Source organism: Diabrotica virgifera, chromosome 7 (genome assembly GCF_917563875.1).
Source record: "Diabrotica virgifera virgifera chromosome 7, PGI_DIABVI_V3a".
Taxonomy (NCBI): Eukaryota; Metazoa; Arthropoda; class Insecta; order Coleoptera; family Chrysomelidae; genus Diabrotica; species Diabrotica virgifera.
Window position 1 is genome coordinate 210,312,704 of NC_065449.1, and position 20,780 is coordinate 210,333,483.

A 20,780-nucleotide genomic window follows, 5' to 3' on the forward strand; every position below is an offset into this window, starting at 1 on the left:
GTTCCAAAACGACTCGTTTTAAAGTTATAAGCAAAGAAAGCAGAAAAAAATCGATGTTTTTCGAAATTTTTAAATATTTTAATTTTTTTATTAATGTTCCGGGCATATTTGAGAAGGAGCATAAGTCAATTATTATTATTGAAGGTGTCACCTAACTTTATCTGCAAAAGTCTATCAGCGATTGCGAGAATTTGTGTCGATCTATTGTATTAATAAACATTTTAGATATTAAACTTAAATTGTAATTGTAAAATATAGAGTAACTATTTCTTGTAAATTGTTATACATTAAAAGAAAATAAAAAGGAAAAAAATTTAATAAAAAAATAAAAAAAGGAAACAATATAAAAAAGTATATACAAAAAAATATATAAAAAAAAAATATGTAGATAAAAATAAACGACGAACTTGGACAGTCCATAGAAAAAAGCTTTCGAATTAAGTAGGTAGAGGGCTAAAGAAATAATGTTGCAGTTTTTGCTGTGGAACTCTGAGAACATCATTTAAAAAAAATATATTATAAAAATTTATTAAAAAAAATATAAAAATAATTATTGATTAGTAGAATTGTTTATTAGAGATTAATATTAGTATTAGTTTTAGGATAAGATACGAAAAAATGACTAATAAAATAAAAAATAGTAAAATTGGCGAATGAATTTAGTGTCCGCAGTCATATAAACCCAAATAAACAACAATTTGTGTCGATTTATTGAAGATAGTTCCATTCAATCTAATATTTGTCTCAATCAAAAAATCAAACACCTTTTTTAATTAACTTTTTAATTCTTTAGCAAATTATCATTAAAAATCAATATTTGTAATTAATCATTTGGCAGCTTATTCTTTAAAAATCATATTCTCAAAAATTTTTTCTTAATTTATTTTCCATCTTCGAGACACCCATAGTACACCTAATGAAATTAAAACTTCACCATCAAGTAGGGTGGCCATAAATGGCTCAGACCGGGACATCGTAGTTACCGGGGGGGGGGGGGTCCCCCCGGTGAAGTTAATCCATGGAAATGGGTTGGTTTGTGAAACAAAACTAACATTATGTTTCTTCTTATTTATTACCTACAAGGTTAAAAACTTATAAATCATAGCAAATTCGTGTTTCTTCTTACACTAACAAAAAATGGCCCACTTCCACTTTAAACTTATTTTTAGTTTGAGGGTCCTGCCTGTTCATCAGATTCTTTTTCTTTTTCATACCAAAAGTATTTTTGGGAACTACTTATTTTTCTCAATGCGTCTTTGTTTTTCAAGAGCATCTCGTAAAATTGGTCGCAGGTGTATTTAAAGTTCACTCGAACCATCAACATTGAACTCATTGTTGTTATATGACGTCGTGATTTCTCATTTGACCACAAGTTGTTCATGATGAAAAATACTCTTTCTACGGGAGCACTAGTTCCTGGCAAACACATAGCAAATTCGACCACTTTCAAAATAGTATCGTATGCAATATCCTTACTATAAAGCCTTGCGAATATTTGCTTCCATCGCTCTTCAACAGGAGTTTTTACTTTAGTTTTGTCCACTCTGTTCCATTCCGTTAAGTTTTCAGACACAATCTCCTTTACACACTGCCACTGGTCAAAGAGTTTGGTTTCTTCTTCTTCATCCTCAGATATTTTCTTGATCTGTGTGACATTAAAATTAGGTAGGCTGGTCTGGATATCACTCCATGACGGAACTGTTTGTAGCAAAATCCACTGCAAGTTATGTACGCCTCCGAAGCTCAGTTCCCATTTTTCTAAATATGTAGTCAACACAAGTTTTGTAAAACTTTTTCACTGTTTCTGTAAAGTCCTGGACATTTAGTTCTCCTTCTTCCTGTAAGTTTAATATAAGTGTTTTTACATTAGTAGGAATAAATCCCTCTTCCGCTCTAGATTTCAACACACTTTTGAGCGAGTTTATGCGCCAAGCAACTTCAGTAGCGGAGATATTGTCTTTCTCTATCTTCAAAACTGTGTCTTCAAAAGTTGAAATCTGGGATGTCGCAAACATCAGCCATGGCTTAAAACATGGATTTTCAAAAAGTTGGCTTAGAAAGTAAGGGCATTTATCCTGAGAAAGAAAGTAGGACTTCAGGCCTTCAAATATCTTCAGAATCAGTGTAATAGCTGGGCCAAGAGACAGAAAACGAGTGTTTCCGTGCTCTAATAACTTTGAATATTCCACCCCGGCGAAATCACAAAATTCTTTCAGTTCTTCAGTTCTGACAGTATAAATGTGGAAGTATTTATATACTTTAACTGCGAAACATTCAATATCAAACGGCAGACAATCTACGGATGTTTGAATGCAGTTGTGGACTATGTGGGCACCACATCCTACTCCGATTATTTCTTTCCCTAAACTATGTTGAAGATGTCGCCACAAATTATTTTTCCCTTTTCTAGCGGCCCCACCAAAATTTGTATTAGTGTTGTCAGCACACATAGCTATTATCTTTGTTAGTAAAAATATACATTTTTTTATTTTTGCGTGAAACCGGGACATTTTAGGGAATTTTCTGAAACCGACGGGACGCCCTCAAAAGCGGTCAAAACCGGGACTATCCCGGCCAAACCGGGACGTATGGCCACCCTACCTTCAAGTTTCTTTACATCCGGTACTAATTTTTTAAAAAATATTTGAGTTCAGTTTTTGAAGGATAACTTGTCAACTGATTTATCTTGGACCTTAAGTCTTTTCTCAATATGTATTTCATTATAATTTTTAAAAACTAGATTTATGTAACTACAGACTTTGTTGAAAAGTTGTTCAATTCGATTACAAAAATGCCATACGTGAACTGTCACTTGATATGAAAAAAAGTGAAAGCACCTTAACGAGCACACCGTTGTCTATGTCGGCTGTCATTAAAAGCCTCCATGTCACATGCCGCCATTCTACTTACTTGTCCTTACCAAGATCAAATATTCGTTATATGTAATGTAATTTTTCGTGTGAAAGTCCTTTGTGCTTGTAGTAGATGTTTTAACTTTTCTAACCTCTAAAATAAAAACATAGTTGAGCATTTTTTCAACAGTCAGACAAGGTTTTTTCCATAAAATAAAAAAACTGCATAAGAAATAGAAGCATTTTATATCATACATGGGATCCATCTCTCTTCATAGTGGTATTTTGAACCTTTTGACGTAAGTTAAACTTTGAATTCTAAAATCAATTATTCATTAGAGACCTTTTTATTGTAGCATAGCTCTGAAGATCGCTTGGTAAGCCGAAAGCGCTCAGCTAGGAATTATTTATTTTACACACTTCAAAAATACACTTCTCCCTATTTACCTGCCACCTAATATTTGTCTGCGTGACTGCGTTTTCCAAGGCTATATTAAAGAGGAAGCCCGCCAGCGCGTCTCTATATTTTAGATCATTATTAATTTCAAAAACAAAGAGTGAAAATCCTACGAAAGATAATGAACCAAGCGCTAAGAAACAAAATAAGAAGGAAACTAGTAACGAGATATAGGAAAGAAGAAATATAGTTTTCTAGTTTACCAAAAAAGAAAATAGAATGTAATCAATATACAGAAAGACAAGCAGACAAAAGGTCCGTCAAAATAGCAAGATAAAGGAGAAGGAATAGAATGCTCAAAAAAGGTAGTCAGACAGTATCAGTTCAGGCTAAAACGGGCATTAAAACAAACACAAAGCTATTAAAATAGTAGAGATGAATAATACCGACATATTTTGTTATCTCGGCCAGATATTATTATCATTCGCAGTTTTAATTTTTGCCTCGGCTTCTATATAAGTATTCCGTTTTAAATTTTATAGGAATGTTGGTTTCATATGGGTTTGTAATAGTTGAATTATAAAGGTGGTGTATTTTAAACACAAAGAATAATAGTCTTTATTACTTTTCACTAAACAAAGAAAAGAAACGGCGTTTACCAATGGAAAATGTACTGCTACACACTTATTACAGACTTACAAACTGCATAGAAGAAAAGGAAGATGTTCTAAACTGGGTATCATCGAAATAATTTCTCTTTTAATCTACATTATTCTAAAAACGACTAAAAAAACTCCACATTTTTGTGGAGTTTTGTTCCACATATCTGAGTTAAAAATGAAAATATCGAATTGTTATTATTTTAACTTTCATTTTCATTATGATATATAAAAATAACTAAATAAAATTTAATTCATTTTAGGTCACAGCTGCCTTTGCAAAAATTGGCGAAAGAGCTTCAAGGGAGCATTTTGGTGCTCTTACTCAGGCTACACAATTACCTCTTTATTGGAAAACACCTTTATATTTAGCGGCTTGTGCAGATAAGGGTAGCTGTACTTTGGAGCAGTTTATGACATTCTTTCAAAGGTAAGAATTACACCCACTTTTGATTTGGCGATTTATAAATATGTGTTATTTTGATGTGAATGTTTGTTACGTTGATTTTGAAAAAGTATTTGATAAAGTAAAACATAAAAAGTTAGTGCAAATGCTAAAGACAAAAAGCAGAGGCAAAAGAGAGTTAAGAATAATAACAAACCTTTACTGGAATCAAAGAGCACAAATTGTAATAGATAGCGAACTCAGTTCAGCAATTGAAATCATCAGAGGAGTGAGACAGGGATGTATTCTGTATCTTCGCAATCTTCGGGAATCCATTTTTGAAGAAGCATTACTATCTGAAAGTGAAGGAATAATAATTAACGGAATAACTACTAACAACATAAGATATGCAGATGACATCATGATTATGACACAAGCTTTGCTGAACAACTTCAACTTCCACTAAACAAGACAAGCAGTTTCTGTGAAAAATATGGACTAAACGTGAATATAAAAAAGTCTAAATATAATATGATAATAACAAAGAAAACAAATGTACAAAGTCCACAAGGAAAAAAAAAAGAATTTTTCTTGTAGCTGGTTGTATACCATCAATCACACAGAAAGTTTTCGATTTTTAATAAAATCATCATCAGTGTTTAGAACTGGTTGATCACAAGCTGAGCCACCAAAGAAATACCAGGGTATGAACCCTTTAAATGGTATAAAGGTTTGTTATAATAGCATATTTGCTTAAAATTCCACAGGATGGATAAAATTTATAAAGAAATGGGCCATTGGGCACGTGGGCTGCTAAACGGTAGGTATGTCTCTACATGAAGACTGTTAGATGGCAACAGTTGCCAACAGTTTTTCGTTTTGGTTTGCAAATTTTAGAAGCCACGAAAGTGTTATTAGAAAAATGGTCCCAATAAAGTTTTAGTTTGATGGTTTCCCTTAAATAGGCAGATTGTTTATATTCCTTTCAGAGTTGTGACTGCATAGCTTCACTAAGGAGGCATGAGGATGCTGAAATAGCTATATGGAGATGGTGGTCCAACTCTGAATCGAATATAAACAAAAACTGCATTTATCTTTTCCATTTTTACTCAGTTTTGAGTATTTAGAAACTGTCTTAGAATAGAATAGAAATATGCTTTATTGTCACTGAAAATACAAATTTTATGGACAAAGCTTAATTAAAGTCAGAAAAAATAAATAAATAATATCTAACAATAACAATAACAAATACAATTTTCTGAAATTTGATAAATCGTCAATATAAAAAAAATATACATAAATACAAAATATTGTTAATAAAGTAAAAGTAATAAAGTAAAGAACAAAAAAAAACAAAATCGATATATTTGCAACAATTTATAGAAATTGCAACGTGAATATACAACAAAGTAAAATATTTATAGACATAGGAACTAATAAGTTTAAGCTGCTGCATGTGACACCCAAATATAGATAAGTTTGGTTACTTGTACATTACTGTAATTTCTTAGTTAGTCATTAAGAAACTCTTCTACTGAATAATATGGTCTTTTAGATAGATGAACTTTTGTCATTTTACGGAACTTGGGGAAAGATGTTGCAGATTTGAGTTGTAAAGGAAGATGGTTGTATAGTTTTTTTGCGGAATATAATATAGATTTCTTTACTAACTCAGAGGACGGGATCGGTAAATAGACATCAAAATTTGAATTTCTGGTGGAGTAGTCATGACGAGGCCTTGCTGGAAAGACATGCATGTGTTTACGAAGTAAGCAAACAGTTTCTAAAATATATAAAGATGTAAGGGTTAAAATGCCGTGATCTTTGAAGTAACTTCTGCAATGTGTTGTTCTTCTGAGGCCAAACAGATACCTTATTGCTCTTTTTTGTAATTTAAAAATAACATCTAACTGGGCAGCTGTACTAGAACCCCAAAAAGGAAGACCATATCGAAGATGAGACTCGAACAAAGAAAAATATGTTAGTTTAGAAGATGCTAAATTGAGTTCTTTCGAAACAGATCTTATAGCATAGCAGGCTGAGGCGAGTTTCTTACTTAACACATCGATATGAAGGGACCATTTGAGGTTGCTGTCTAAAAAAATACCAAGAAATTTTACAGAATCAACGGTAGAGATCTGGCTGTTATTAACAAGCAGGGGTTGAAGAGCACTTTTATAGGATAATGCTACTGTCTTATCCACGTTAAAAGAGAGTAAATTAGAGTCAGACCAGGTTTTTATCGTAAGCAAATCAGAAGTTATAGTTGCATGAAGAGATGCAATAGTTGAGTTGCTCCAAGTGATACTGGTATCATCAGCAAAAAGAAAAATTTTTCCATCGATTTTTAAGTTAGTGATGTCATTTATAAAGATAAGGAACAGTAGAGGACCCAATACTGAACCTTGTGGTACTCCACATACAATGTTTTTGAGACTAGAGTCAGTATCATTTGCTCTAACTATTTGTTTCCTATTATTCAAGTAAGATTAGAACCAATTCAAAGAACTACCTCGAATCCCATAGAAATTTAGTTTTTTAATCAAAATGTCGTGATTTACACAATCAAAAGCTTTGGCATAGTCACAGAAAACAGTGGCAGTATAAAGATTATTGTTTAGTGCTTGGTAAACCTCATGAAACACAGAAAACAAGGCATCAGTGGTACATTTATTAGTTAAAAAGCCGAACTGATTTTGGGATAAGATGTTGTTTATCAATGAGAAAGGACATGAGACGGGTTTTTATGAGTCTCTCAATAATTTTTGAGAGTACCGGTAGTAAGGCAATAGGTCTATAGTTGCAAGCATTAGATTTTTCACCACCCTTATGAAGGGGAATAATAATGGCTATCTTTAGGCACTCTGGGAATTTGCCTCTTTCAAAGGAATCATTAATTAGTGAGACGAGGTTTTCCAACACATTTTCTGTGAGATTTGAGAAGATTTTTATGGATAGTCCATCAGTACTACAGGATGATCCTTTTCCTAGACGAAGAGAAGGTAAATGCTTGGCCTAAGTGTCCTCTATTTGCTTTCTCCTATTTTCGTCGTCTCTGTGATTATATATTGTAAAATCCGGATATACGGGATGCAGCCAGAAAGCAGTTTATTAACGAAAAGTCTTGGATTTAAAATATTGTCTATTATATTTTTATTTCAATTATTCTAATTGTTTAAAAAGTAGTAAACTTTGTATGTAGGGCTTTTCGTTGTTTTCCTCGTAATACGAGAGATGTCGCTAGATTGCGTCTCAAAAGGTGGAATCATTGTGTCGCGATGGTTTCCCTTAAATAGGCAGATTGTTTATATTCCTTTCAGAGTTGTGACTGCATAGCTTCACTGAGGAGGCATGAGGATGCTGAAATAGCTATATGGAGATGGTGGTCCAACTCTGAATCGAATATAAACAAAAACTGCCTTTATCTTTTCCATTTTTACTCAGTTTTGAGTATTTAGAAACTGTCTTTCGGTCCTTTTCCTAGACGAAGAGAAGGTAAATGCGTGGCCTAAGTGTCCTCTATTTGCTTTCTCCTATTTTCGTCGTCTCTGTGATTATACATATATTTTAAAATCCGGAGATACGGGATGCAGCCAGAAAGCAGTTTATTAACGAAAAGTCTTGGATTTAAAATATTGTCTATTATATTTTTATTTCAATTATTCTAATTGTTTAAAAAGTAGTAAACTTTGTATGTAGGGCTTTTCGTTGTTTTCCTCGTAATACGAGAGATGTCGCTAGATTGCGTCTCAAAAGGTGGAATCATTGTATCGCGATGCTTTCCCTTAAATAGGCAGATTGTTTATATTCCTTTCAGAGTTGTGACTGCATAGCTTCACTGAGGAGGCATGAGGATGCTGAAATAGCTATATGGAGATGGTGGTCCAACTCTGAATCGAATATAAACAAAAACTGCCTTTATCTTTTTAGTTTGATATTATTTTATATTTTATTAAATTAAAACTTTTGCTTGCTTTTAGCAGATGTCGCTACGACACCCATACCACGTTATTTTGTTGCGATTCGATACTAACAGTCCGATATGCTTTAGTTGCCTCAGAGAAAGTCATACATACAGGGTTGCGAAAAAGTCTGGCAACACGGTAATTTCTCGGAAACCGGTAAAACGATTTTTTATAAATTTTGGTGGATAGGGGTCTTTTAATGCGGCCGATATGATAGTGGTAATTACATTGTTGTCAGATATTCCGTTGTTCTGGAAATTTAATGAACTTTCTTATTTCAAATAGAACATCCTGTATATTTTTTGGGTTTTGAAGTCCTTAACAAATACTGACTATTTTTCATGTTATATTGCCTATACCTAAATGCCATAATTTCGGAGTTATTGCTACTTTATTAAAAAAAAATTTAAACAAATTATAAAAATCAATTTTTTTCGGCTCGTGTAGACATTATTTTAGGTTCGCTGGATCATTGGGAACAAAAAAGGTCTGTGGTAGTTTTTCTCTAAAATTTATCGTTTCCGAGTTATAAACAATTTAAAACTGAAAGAAAATCGAAAAATGACGATTTTCTAGGTTCAAAAACACAAGTAAAAAATATTACTTTTGGAATAGTCTTGGAATTTTGGAAGTGTCTGAATTCAAGTTCAAACCTTATTTTATTAGCTACCGATAAGTAATTTGGTTTTATTTCATTTTAAAATATTGTTCTTTAGTAGTTGTTAATGCAGCCCGATCGCCCGTACTCTCATATGCGCTTCATTATTAAAAAAAAAACAATTGCAATCAGGCTTTATCAAGTGCATGCTAGCGCTGTTGATAAAGCCTGAAATGGTGGAAACAGCTGTCCAGCGATTGTGCATCCCTCTGAATCAAAAACAAGCAAAACCATCTTTTACTTTTCTATCTTTACTCAAATTTGAGTACTAGGAAGTTCCTCTTCTGTCCTTTTCCTAGACGAATGAAAACGGAATGTGATTGCAAGGAGTCCTTTTTGTTTTCTATATTCATCGTCTGCGGTCTTATAAATTGTTAAAGTCGCAGATTAAGGATGTACCAGAAATAACTTTCCCCACGAAAAGTCTCAGATTTAAATAACTATTTACCATTTTAATTTTATTATAGTGGTGAATTCTGCATCTGAGACTCTTTAATTTGAAAAAAAACAATGTTTTATAATAAAACCTGCCAAAAATTCTTACAGGAAGCTCATAGAAGAAATATTGAGCTTGAATTTAGATACTTCGTGGTTTCAAAAATAATATATCTTACTTGTGTTTTTGAACCTAAAAAATCGTCATTTTTCGATTTTTTTCAGTTTTAAATTGTTTATAACTCGGAAACGATTAACTTTAGAGGAAAATTACAAAAGACTTTTTTTGTTCCCAACGATCCAAAGAACCTAAAATAGTGTCTACCCAAGCCGAAAAAAATTTGTTTTTAATATTTTTGTTTAAACATTTTTTTTTTTAATATGGCAATAACTCCGAAATTATGGCATTTAGGTATAGGGAATATAACATGAAAAATAATCAGTATTCCTTAAGGACTTCAAAACTTAAAAAATATACAGGATGTGCTATTTGAAATAACAAAGTTCGTTAGATTTCCAGGAAAATGGAAGACTTGACAACAATGTAATTACCACTATAATATCGGCCGCATTTAATGCCATACTTAGCGAAAAGGGGGTATCTGCAATTTTCATTTTTCGGATACTCATTTATATATTGTCTCATATATGAATGAGTTCAAAGATTCTATATATTTTTGTATTACTGTATGGTCCAAATTAATTATGAGGTATATAGTTTCACAGTTTCTATGTGGGTTTGGAGCATGTATGAAGGTGTATTTAATGACTAAACAGTAGTACCTCATTTTTTTATAAAATGGAGATACCCCTTTTCGCTTAGTAGGGCAGATTAGAAGACCCTTACCCACCAAAATCTATAAAAATCGTTCTAGCGGTTTCCGAGAAATTACTGTGTTGCCAGACTTTTTCGCAACCCTGTATATACATTCTCTGATGATAACCTGGTTGGTTAGAGTGTTTATGACGCTCTCTGAAATAACTGAAATATAAGACGGCTTTTGGTGTCTTTTTGTCGAAATAATTATTTATTTTTATGTAGATATTTGTATTGAAATTGAAAATACAACTACTGATAAAACAAATCTTCGAGGCGTGGAGATATAAAAGGAAACAAAACTACTCAATATCCGCTTGTAATATATAATTAGATCGTCATTAAAAGTAACCCGACGACCTTTTGAAAAATGCTTTAAAGATAAATTGAATAACCCCAATTGGTATTTAGCGATTACACTTAATTTCGTACAATTGGATAAAGCGATTTAGACTTAGTGCTGAAAGGTTTCTTAGCACAATGAAAGAAAATAGGCCGACGCCTTTACAGGTTTCTTTTAATAGCAGAAGCAGTATATCTATATGGTACATTGCGCTAAATATAATATACAAAATTCTTTCTGGTATTATCTACAATAGATGGTTAGAATACTCCGAAAATATAATTGATGATTTATCAAAATGGATTCAGACCAAATAGAGCCACTACAGACAATAATGGTCATACTAAGAAGGATACAAGAAAAAGCTTATGAATACAACATAGAACTACATAATATCATTGTTTAAAAAAGAATAGTTGGTCAACGCAATGAATAAATTTGTTTGATTCTAATTGAGACAATCACCAGATGTCACCACCATTTCTGTGAGGGTTGCAATGTCACTCGTAACTAAGATACATCCAAAATGCATAGACACCAAGTTGGATACGACCCTATTCATAACATAACAACTCGCATACATATTAAGAAAAATAAATATATATGGAAGAATATATTTAGAAATTGAATTAATGATGTCATGCTATTATATGTATAACAATTACTAGCGCATAAATTATTAACGGCGCAGAAGTTATCTGTGCCGTTTTAACTTTTACAAAAAAAAACAAAATACACAATCTGAATGATTATGGAAAAACTTAAAAAAGACGTTTGTACGAACCATAGAACCAGAGATTTTTTTTTAAATCACAGCGCAATTGTTTAATAACATTAAGTGATGAAATTAGGATAGTTTATCAATAAATCTTCAGGTTTTTATTCAAAATTTATGCTTTTTCGATTGTTAAGTGCTTCGTTTATGGGGTAAAACGAAATATCAAATTACACCCATCTAATCGTTTTTCCTTTTTTTTTTCAATTTAATATTCACTTCCTTTTTTTTTTCAGTATGTCTTCACATTGCCACGATGGAGCCAGTCGTTTTATATATATTCTCACACGAGGACGTCGCAGTTGGCTAGCTCCCGAAGACTTTATTCCTTTGGTACAAGACGTCGTCGAAACACATCCAGGCCTAACTTTCTTAAAGGAAGCAACCGAATTTCACTCAAGATACGTACATACGGTTATAGCCAGGATCTATTACTGTGTCAATAGGTAAGTTCTGTAAGTTTTCTGCTAAAGAAACTGTTACGTAAATTTACTGGGGTTACTACTCCAGGGGCCAAAAAATGCGAAGAATACCATACGATAAGCCTCATGAGTCATCTTTTAAAATTGTTCCTATAACTATAGATAACACAGGCCTACAGAAAAAAAAATTTGTTTTGGTGCCGTGAATCTTTAAGCTGATTTTTACTATATTAGTAGCGATAAATGGAAATTGGATTCCGTTTTTTTTGTATCAGCTCTAGTTTTATGGATATGGCACATTCCGAAATTAGTAGTTTTAATATTAGAGATAATGAAGAATATGCTATTCAAAGAAATATACGTTGTTAATTAAACTTCTTCCTCAGTATATTTGTTGTTCTCACTGTATTCTGCCTTATTTATGCAAGATATGATGTCGTTACATTACTATTTTATAAGGAAATAAAACAGCTTGAGAAGTATTTTTAAACTTTTAAAACTCCTCCGTATTAAGCTAGGCCTAATGAAGCAATTCGTTAAGGCACTTGCTTCTAATGTTTTGCCTACATAGGAAGGAAGCTGCCCCAGATAAGTACGGAAAAACTCAAAGCTGGAATCTTTGATATACCACAGATCTGACTTCTTACAGAGGATCTGGCTTTTGTGTGGTCAATTAATGCGGTAGAGAAAAAAGCTTGGCTTTCATTTGTGGACATTATGAAAAATTTTCTGGGAAAGCTCAAAAGTAAAACTATGCCGAGCTGGTAAACCGTTTGCTGAATAACTTCCAATTACTTGGATGTAATATGAGCATCAAAGTCCATTATCTTCACGGCCACCTGGACCGTTTCCCTGAAAACTCAAGTGACACAAGTGAGGTACAAAATGAGAGATTTCATGGAGGACCGCTACCAAGGAAGATGGGACACCCATATGATGGCTGATTTTTAAAGAGAGACTGTTTAAAAGTTCACTCCAGGAAATCACGCAAGCGAAGCTTTCGTTACGTCAAGTTTTTTTTTCTATTTTGTTAGTTTTTTCTCAAAACTAATTGTATATCTGTTTCATTGTACAAAGAGTTTTATTGTATCTAGCTAAATGGCTTAAAATATACGTATTTTCTAATTGTGTGATATTCATTTCAATTTAGTATATCCATATCGGCATATTCGTATTTTAATGCATAAGAGCTGGCATGGCCTACGTTATCTTGAAAACTAGAGCTGATTTGGCAAAACTAAAGCCATATTCGGAATCAGCACCCCAAATATCTAAAATCAGCTCTAAACACTTTGGCACCAAAAACACTGTAGGCCTGTGAATCCATAAGAGAATTTACTAGCTCTGTAAAAGTCAAATTTCTGCCAACCAGTTTTGGTTCATAAATGCTGTTGTAACGAGAGAGGCTTTGTTCTCAATACAAGTCTTATTTCTTATTCCAGAGATGCAGAGATGGCAATTGCTACGTGTACGCATGTCTGGTTGATTACGAAAAAACTTTTGATCGAGTACAACACGCCAAGATGATGCGAATACTAAAAGAAGGAGGAATTAAAAACCATGATCTGAAATTATTAAAAACCTTTACTGAAATCAGACCACAAATCTCAAAGTGGAAGGTGAATACACCGAATATGCGAAGATCATTCGTGAAGTGAAACGAGGATGCATTTTGTCTCCTCTAATTTTTAATCTCTACTCTGAAAGAATATTTATCGAAGCTTTGCACCAAACTGAAAAAGGTATTCTACTAAACGGGTACCGCCTAAATCACATCAAGTATGCTGATGAGACCATAGTATTTGCGGCTAACCTAGAAGACATTCAAGTCCTTATGAACAAAATCGCGTATTACAGTCAACAATATGGACTCAGTATAAACGTAAAGAAGACAAAGCTTATGATCATTAGCAAGAAAAAGATAACAGAAGGTCAACTCTACATCAACTAAACACCTGGAGAAAGAGTGAAGCACTACAACTACCTCGCATTACAACTAAGCTCCATAATAAATGAAGAATGGACCAACAATCAAGAGATAAGAGCGCGCGCGCATCGGAAACGCTAGATCCACTTTTAACTGGATGTGGCTTTCTTCAAGAGCCACAACCTCTCTCTTGTTATAAAAGTAAGAATGCTACATGTTCTCTCTGCTTTTTTATGATGTTGAATCGTGAACCTTGAACAAAGGTATGAGCAGAAAATTGGAAGCGTTTGAGGTGTTGCTATATCGGAGAATACTTAAATTCCCGTGGACTGACCGAGTCACAAATGAGGAGGGCCTCGGAAGAATAAAGATGAACCGAGAGGTGCTGAACGCCATCAAATCTTGAAAGTTACAATACTTCGGACACATTCTGCGTAATGAATTCAGATATGCCCACTTACAAGCCATCCTGTAAAGAAAAATATTTGGAAGGCGGGGTCCAAGAAGAAGAACATCCTGGTTGAAGAATCTCAGAACCTGGTTCAACACAACATCTGTGTAGCTTTTGCACGCTTCTGCAGATAAGATCAAGATTGCCATGATGATCGCGAACATTATTCACGGATAGGCACATCAACAAGAAATAGAAGCACTACTCGTTTAATTATTTATTGTATTAAATTATCTTCATCTTAAAATGTTCTATCCTCTATGGTTGTTGACTATAATGTTGGACCACATTACATTTAGTACGTTCTTTAACGGTAAAATATTGCAAAATCTCTACATTTTAAAGAACCGCTTGGATTGACATGAAATTTGGCGTACACGTAGTTAACAAGTCAAAGAAAAAAAGTGATATTGTGCCGATGTGTGCTTTTGACATAGGGGTAAGTTTCACCCCCTTTTGGGGGTGAAAAATATATGTTCGAAATAAGTCCGGAAATGGATAAAATGACTAATTGTAAGTAACTTTTGTTCTATAGAGTTTTTTCATTAAGTCAATATTTTTTGAGTTATTTGCCAGTGAATATGTTAATTTTTTCAACAAAATAACCACGCTTTGAGTTTCGCAAATAACTCAAAAAGTAAGTATTTTGTCGAAAAAAATATTCCTAGCAAAAATATAGCCTGTAAAATTTTTTAAAAAATTGTGTATATATTATCACGTCTCTATACCTAGTAGAAGCAGAGTTATAACTAATGAAAAATAGGTTCATATTCGTCAAATTCCAAATATGAATACTTTAACGTGAAATAACCAAAAATGAAGCACATTTCGGGGAAAACTCATTACAACTTATTTAAAGTGTTTAAAAGAAGCTTCATTTTTGTTTTATAAAAAAAAATTTTAGCATCAAAAGTAAACAAGTTACGCTTAAAATAAAGTTAGTCCCTTTTTTTCTTGTAAAAAGATCGGGAAAATCACCTCCTAATTAGTATCTCAAATGAACTTAATCGTTACGACTTCACAGGTTTCTTGACTCGTGTATGTATTGTTTATATAATCTGTAAGTTTCATCGGTTCAAAGTCCATATTTTTGAAAGGGCTGTAGTTAAAAGGGGTTGAACGAGTCACTGATCACGAATATATGCAAATTTAGAAACACCAAATCTTAATCAATTTTTGTCTTACAGAAAAGCAAAAGAATACAGGATATTCAGAAAAGCAATGCTGACTTTTTTTGTTTTTTGAGATTTTTGGTATCTCTAACAATTTTTAAGTTATTTTAAAAAAAAAGCATATTTTTCAAAATTAAAAGTTTTTAAAATTATACTTTGAAACCAATTTTTTTCATAAATAAGCACTTTGAATCGATGAAACTTACAGATCATATTATAAACACAACATTAGTAAAATAATTTGTGGAGCGGTAACGACTAATTTCATTTAAGTTGCTAATTAGGGGATGGTCTTCCCGATTTTTTTTGCCAAAACAAAAGGGACCAACTTTATTTTGAGCGTAACTTGCTTAAATTTGATGCTAGAAACTTTTTATCTTCTCTTCTTCTTTCTCGAAACTCCTTATGCCCCTCAGGGGCGTCGGAGGTTTTATTCATCTTCTATCCATCTCTTCCATTTCTTGCGGTCCTTTGCTAACTCTTTCATTTGTTGATGTGTTTTTCCTTTTTCCTGTCCAATTTCTATAATCTGATCGATCCATCTCTTCCTTGGCCTCCCTTTCCTTCTTTTACCATATCTTTTCGATTCCATCACCTGCTTTGGTAGTCTTCCCTGGTCCATTCTGTTAATGTGTCCATACCATTTTAATTTTCTTTTTTGTATCTTGGTTATTATCGATTCCTGTTTCAGTCTTTGTCTAATATCTTCATTTCTTATTCTGTCCAATTTCGTTTTTCCTGCTATTTTTCTTAGCTGCTTCATCTCCGCTGCGTTTATTGTACTGTCTATTTTTGCATTGTTTACCCATGTCTCACTTGCATACATTAAAGTTGGCACAGAGATTGCGTTGTATACCTTCAGTTTTGTTTCTTTATCTATTTCTTCCTTTCCAAATATTGTTTTATTTAGTGCATAGTAGATCTTATTTGCTTTTTTCGCTCTGTATGAGATTTCTTGATCTATCTTTCCATCCTCGGATATTATTACTCCAAGGTATTCAAACGTCGAGACTGTTTCTATTATTTCGTTTTTGCACCTAAATATCGTTTGGTTTATTTCTTCCCTTTTCTTTTGGGTTACTATCATGGTCTTCGTTTTCTTTACATTTACCTCCATTTTCAAATTTTCTATTTCCTCCACCCATATATTGATTAATTTTTGCATTTTCTCTTTATTGTCTGCTATTATTACTAAGTCATCTACATATAGTAATCCCTCCATTCTCACTGGTACTAAATTCCTGTACCCTATTATTGACTGTAATTGCCTTGACCTTCTTTTAGCGCTCTTCATTACTCTATCCATTACTAATATAAACAAAACTGGGCTGAGACTGTCCCCTTGTTTTATTCCTCTCCTTAGGTTTATTATTGGCGATCTGTTTCCATTTATTTGTACTTTAGCAAGTACGTTTCTATACGTACTTTTTACCACGCTTACTATCTTTTGCGGGATTTGCAGATCTTCCATTACTGACCATATTACTTCTCTATTTATAGAATCAAAAGCAGCTTTAATATCTATAAACGTAACATATAAGTCTTCTCCTATTTCGTTTTTCCTTTCAATTATATTTCTCAGTATGTATATATTATCTGTTGTTCCTCTTTCCTTCCTAAAAGCCGCTTGTTCTTCTTCTAGTTTTCCTTCCAGTTCTTTCCTGAGCTTCCTTTCTATTATCCCGGTGTAGACTTTATATGCCACTGATGATAAGCATATAGCCCTATAGTTATCACATTCCGCTTCATCTCCTTTCTTGTGTATTGGTATCAATAAATTTTCTTCCCAGTCTTCCGGTATCTTTTCTGTTCTCCATGCATCCCTCATTATTTCCAGCAGCCAAAACTTGCCTCGTTCTCCCACGTACTTCATCATCTCCGGATCTATGTCATCGGCACCTCCCGCTTTTCCAATCTTTATTCTTGCCAATCCTTCTTCAATATCTTTGATATGAATTTCGTCTACTCGATTGTCCCTATCCACTTCTCTTGCCTGCTGTCCTCTCTCCTCATCTTGTTGGTTACTTGCCTCGAATTTTTCTTTATAGTGCTTATTCCATATGGTTAGTATGTCTTGTATGTTTGTTTTCAATTCATTTCGCTCATTTCTAATTCCTCTTATTTGTTTCCTTTTTGTTCCTTTCATGCTTCTTATTTTATTCCAAAACTGTTTATTGTTATTCCCAAAACCTTCGTTCAATTCTTCACCTAATTCCTTCCAGCTCTTCTTCTTCGCATCTTTTACTAGTTCTTTCACTATATTTCTCTGTCTTCTGTATTCGTCTCTGTCTTGCTCTTGATTTGTGTTTATGTATCGCTTCCACATTTCTTTCTTCCTTTTTACAGCTTGCTTTATTTCCTTATTCCACCATCCAGTTCTTTTATTATTCTTACCATTCTTTCTTATTCCACATACTTGTTTTGCAGTGTTCCGTAACGTGTCTCTTTATTTTTTCCATCTCTCTTCCATATTCCATATTTCCTCATTGTTTTCAAACTGTTCCAGTATTTTATCTGTCTCTCTTTGGTATAACTTCCTCATTTCCATATTTTTCATCTTATGTATTGCTATTCTTGTATATTGAGGACTCTCTATTATTTCCATTAGTTTCATGTTTATCTCTGCTGTCACTAGTCTGTGTTGGGTACTGAGTTCGGCTTCGTTTCTCTGGTTTTATATTTCTCTATCTTTTTATATCTCTAACAATTTTTAAGTTATTTAAAAAAAAAAGCATATTTTTCAAAATTAAAAGTTTTTAAAATTATACTTTGAAACCAATTTTTTTCATAAATAAGCACTTTGAATCGATGAAACTTACAGATCATATTATAAACACAACATTAGTAAAATAATTTGTGGAGCGGTAACGACTAATTTCATTTAAGTTGCTAATTAGGGGGTGGTCTTCCCGATTTTTTTTGCCAAAACAAAAGGGACCAACTTTATTTTGAGCGTAACTTGCTTAAATTTGATGCTAGAAACTTTTTATAAAAACAGAAATTATTTTTTTTTAAACACTTTAAAAAAGTTATAATGGGTTTTCCCCAAAAAGTGCTTAATTTTTTGGATATTTAACTTCGAAATATTCTATTTGAAATTTGGCGAATATGAACCTATTTTTCATTGGCTATAACTCTGGTACGAGGTACAGAGACCTCACGCGTACACCATTTTTTTTTTTACTTTTTTACAGGCTATATTTTTGCTAAGAACGTTTTTTTCGGCAAAATACTTACTTTTTGAGTTATTTGCGAAAACCGTCTAAAAATGTGGTTATTTTGTTGAAAAATGAGCATATTCACTCGAAAATAACTCGAAAAGTGTTGACTTGGCGAAAAAGCTCTATAGAACAAAAGTTACTTAAAATTAGTACATTTCCGGACTTATTTTGGACATATACTTTTTTACCCCCAAGAGGGGTGAAATTCACCCCCAAGGCAAAAGCACACATCGGCACAATATCACTTTTTTTCTTTGACATGTAAGGTATGCGTATGCCAAATTTCATGTCATTTCGAGCGGTTGTTTAAAATTTAGAGGAGAAACCGTGAAAGAATGTACTATCTATCTATTACCACTCTGAAAAAACCTGTTGATGTCATTGTCACGATTTTTATCAGCGTCCTGCTGACCTTAGACCTTCTCTTTTCCCGAGCAGAATAAGCTGCAGCAATAAACGACAAAGACATCTTTACGTTGATCTTGACGTTTCTGTAGCGAAACATTCAGTGCAAAACGTGCATATCTAGTTCCTAATCCATCTCTAAATCCAAACTGCGTTTCATCTTGATTTCTTCACACTTATTCCTTATTCTACTGGGAATGTCACGTAGGAATAACTTCAAAGTGTGACTCATGAGATTTATAAGTCTATAGTCGCTACAGTGTTTGATTAACTTATATACGATACCTATGCTAATTCAAGACCGAGAGAGGTGTTAGACAAGGATGCGTGTTGTCACCTGACTTATTTAACATTTATGGTGAAATATCATGAGGATGGTTTTAGAAGGATGGTCCGGTGGAGTAACAGTAGCTGGTAGGAAAATATCCAATTTAAGATTTGCTGATGACACTACACTTATATCAGCAAATGAGCAAGAAATGTTTGATCTCCTGCGACGAGTTGAGTACGAAAGCAATAAAGTTGGTCTAAAAATCAATAAAGCTAAGACAAAAATAATGGTGGTCGACAGATTCGACACTATTCAACTGACTAACATGTTACAAGAATACCAGATAGTAAACACCTTTGTCTATCTCGGGTCTAGTATAACTAAAGATGGTAACTGTGAAGCAGAATTTCGGAGACGTATTGGTATGGCAAAAAATGCGATGAGTCGCCTAATTAAAGTTTGGAAAGACAGATCTATCTCACAAAATATCAAGATGAGACTGATGAATGCCCTTGTATTCTCAATATTTCTATACGGAGCAGAAACTTACACTCTTCGCGCATGCGAGCGCCAAAAAATTTATGCTTTTGAGATGTGGTGCTGGAGAAGAATGCTGCGCATACCTTGGACAGCTCATAGGACAAACATTTCCATTCTAAACCAACTCAAGATTAAAAAAAGGCTGTCCACAATATGTCTGCAACGAATACTGCAATTTTTTGGTCACGTGGTTCGCAGAGGTGACGACAGTTTGGAGAGATTAATTGTTTCTGGAAACGTTCCGGGGAGAATATCAAGAGGACGATCACCAACTAGATGGTCCGACCAAATAAAGAATTCAGCTGGAAACTCATTCTGCGAAGCTCTTAGAGCAGCTGAAGACAGAGACCAATGGAGAAACATTGTTAGGAATATTGGAAGGAATCACGATCCTCGGTAATTAGGAAACGACAAGAGAGATACCTATGCTAAGTAAGGGAATGGTTTAGTCTGAGCTCTAACCAACTATTTAGAGCTGCTGTAACTAAAATAAGAATTGCCATATCCAACCTTCGATAGAAGATGGAACCTTAAGAAGAAGATACCTATGGGCATGGGCATATCAAAATTGCGGCTGCATAAAAATGGAATAACATAAGAATATATTTTAAAAATTTTATTGCATGACTTATTTTCATTTTATTTTTAGGTCTTGGTCGGGTAAAATAACAACGTCAGAATTGAGACGCTCCAATTTGCTCAACATAATCCAATTGTTAGAGGACGAAGAAGACATCAATCAGATCACTCAATTCTTCAGCTACGAGCACTTCTATGTGATTTATTGTAAATTCTGGGAACTCGACAGAGATCATGATCTATTTATCGATAAGCACGATCTCACCAGACATAACGATCACGGTAAGTTTAAGGTAAAGTTCTAATATGTATTATACCTATTATACAAGGGTCTCCTTAGGGTTGGCAGCTTTGCAAAGCAAATATTTGATCATACATGTTACTGCAAACGAGTAATAGGAAACCACAATGCATGGACTACCTCCAAATACTATTGTCTGTAATACATCCAACTCTCACAGAAATCTGGAAGCACGTTGCCACTAGCGCCACTGTCGGCTTGAGTT

The 20,780-nt window shown here is 33.5% G+C and overlaps 1 protein-coding gene across 5 annotated transcripts in view; it reads left to right on the forward strand.

The window, feature by feature from the left end:
• LOC114339183 (serine/threonine-protein phosphatase 2A regulatory subunit B'' subunit alpha-like) overlaps positions 1 to 20,780 on the forward strand; it is a 364,499-nt gene that overhangs the window by 324,833 nt on the left and 18,886 nt on the right. For all 5 annotated transcript variants that reach the window (XM_050655879.1, XM_050655881.1, XM_050655878.1 and 2 more), the window contains 3 exons: positions 4,172 to 4,338; positions 11,523 to 11,732; positions 20,345 to 20,556. In XM_050655879.1, coding sequence (XP_050511836.1) covers positions 4,172 to 4,338; positions 11,523 to 11,732; positions 20,345 to 20,556 — 589 coding nt within the window. The remainder of the gene's footprint in view (positions 1 to 4,171; positions 4,339 to 11,522; positions 11,733 to 20,344; positions 20,557 to 20,780) is intronic.